The following is a 2,186-nucleotide window of genomic DNA, read 5'->3' on the forward strand; positions in this document are numbered from 1 at the left end:
GGGGGGGGGGGGTGCGTGGGAAGGCACATGGAAGAAGGTGCCACTGGAAAGGAGATTGAAGCGAGAGTCCAAGGGGCATAAATGAGGAGCAACTGCAGGTCTGTAAGTGGCAGAGTCACGTGATCAGATATGGGCATCAGACACAGAACCTTGACTGACTCTCTTCAGATTTTCCTTCTGCAGCTCCTGAATTGCAAACACTTTGATTCAATCATTTTTTCAGAAGCTCAAGAAAATACTCAGGCAAGGTTAAAATTATTCTCAGGGGTGTGTTTGAGGGGCATGTTTGTGGTAGTGGTGAGAGTTACAAGAGGTGGAAGAGGGATGCCTAAGTTCCACTTTGGGTGCTGAGGGATGCCCTGAGGGAAAATGAGTCGAGTCCATCGTCTTGGCAAGGGGTGTGGCTGGCCCCCTGGGGGAGAGAAGAGACCCCTGGAGTCCAAGTCAGAAGGGCTGACTAGCAGTGGGGTTCAAACATCTCACCTCCCTCTGCCTCAGTTTCTTCACCTGTACCCCCAGTACAGCTTGAGCTGCATCATCTCCAGGCTGCCTTCCAGTTCCAAAACTTTGTGCATAGAACAACACATTGTCCCCCAAACTCATCTTGAACACTAACCTCAATTTTAACCAAACATCTTTCCAGTTGCAATGGTTTGCATTGCACCTTCCATTTCCCATCTCAGAGGCCTGGAGAGACCCCGTGGAGAGCACCCAGGGAAAGATAAATTGATGGGCTGATGGTGGTTGGGTGCTGACTGCTAATCTCCAGGAAGTTGTGACATCCGTTAGGTGGTTAGGGTCTGATGCCCCTGTTCTATTTAAAGAGCTGTAGCTTGAGAACTTTCCTTTCGCTGGAAGTACTGCCCTACATTAGAAACAGGTAGTATCCATTGACAGAAACCATGGGCAGCAAGTTTACTTACCCAAGGGCAAATCAACAAAACTGTAAGAGGCAACTGAGAGTGACTAAGTTTGCTGTAGCAACTGTCACGAGTATAAACCAACTGCTGCTCTTAACCCCAAATAATGAGATTTCATATTTCGTATTTTCCAATACCTTTGATTTGCTATACTCACATTGCTTTTTTTAAAACAAAACTTCATCAATAACAATCAATGCAAAGAAAATATCCCCCAACGTAACAAGATAAAAGAACAGATGAAAGACCTTGCTTGAAAAGTTAGAGTAGATGCCTGGGAACTCCTCAGATAATTTCCTGTTTACATTTTTTTTTTTAACTTCTGTTTTTCTTTAACACACTTTCCAGTAGTAAATTTCCATACCCCAGTTCTTCCAGGAGTTTTTGGAACCAGCAGACTTCTCAGTCCACCTTATTAAAAGCAAATTTATTATTTCTCTGTTTCAGTTGAATGAAATGCTCTTTTGCATGAACTGCCAAAGAGCTTACGGTTTTCTTAATATGCCCATTAAAGTGGGTAAATTACAGGGACCCACATATCTTAGAAGACAAAGCCTGCAGGAAGGTTACATTCAGTGAGTGAAGTGAAGCCCGATTCTCCAGCTGCAAGGAAAGCCAAGCCCACCCTCCCACCCCACCCCACACACAAAAAGACAGTTCTAATTTTCTCCACTTCTTTCACAAAAAAAGGATTACATTTTCTGGGTGTTACCCTCCCCGGCAGAGTTCTGTAGCCTTGGGCACCAAACAAGCCTTCATTATACCTCCTCCCTGGAGTAGAAAGCCTGGAGATAGCTTACCCTGAGCCGGGCCAGTGGGAAGGAGCATGATATTCAGGGCAAAGATGAGGGCAGCACGGGGAGACTTCATGTCAGCTTGCTTGCTTCTGCTCTCCCTCCGTCCGGCACGATGCTTTGCTGGCTTCAGCCTCCCTGAAACGTGAACATTTCCTGTTTCCTGCTTGTTTGGGTTGGTGCTAACTTGAAGGAGAAGTGTTTGCCTGTTTTTTAGGAAGTGATGTAATTCTGCAGGAGCCTGTCAGACCAGCAAGGATTGCAAAAGAGAAGTTGCTCTTCAAGCACTGATTCAGTGAGCACGCCTCTCGAGCCCTCTTCAGTCCCGGCCCTGCCATGGGCCTCTCTCTCTGCCTTCTGAAACGGTCCCTGTGGAAACAGTAGCTGTTGCTCAGGTGTCCTTTGGAATCTGGGAATGGGGGTCCTGGACCACGTGCATTCTAGATTTGTGATTTTTACTCCACCCCTTCCA

The 2,186-nt window shown here is 46.5% G+C and overlaps 1 protein-coding gene across 3 annotated transcripts in view; it reads right to left on the reverse strand.

Annotated features, from left to right (window-relative positions):
- The window catches only part of TMEM154 (transmembrane protein 154), a 57,165-nt gene extending 55,270 nt beyond the window's left edge, over nucleotides 1-1,895 (reverse strand). For 2 of the 3 annotated variants that reach the window (XM_019641149.1, XM_019641151.1), the window contains exon 1: nucleotides 1,721-1,895. In XM_019641149.1, the coding sequence (XP_019496694.1) occupies nucleotides 1,721-1,790 (70 nt within the window). In that variant the 5' untranslated portion in view covers nucleotides 1,791-1,895. The remainder of the gene's footprint in view (nucleotides 1-1,720) is intronic. The other variant, XM_019641150.1, reaches the window with a different exon arrangement.
- Between the last annotated feature and the right edge of the window lie 291 nt (nucleotides 1,896-2,186).

This window comes from Hipposideros armiger, unplaced genomic scaffold, assembly GCF_001890085.2.
Source record: "Hipposideros armiger isolate ML-2016 unplaced genomic scaffold, ASM189008v1 scaffold_58, whole genome shotgun sequence".
Taxonomy (NCBI): Eukaryota; Metazoa; Chordata; class Mammalia; order Chiroptera; family Hipposideridae; genus Hipposideros; species Hipposideros armiger.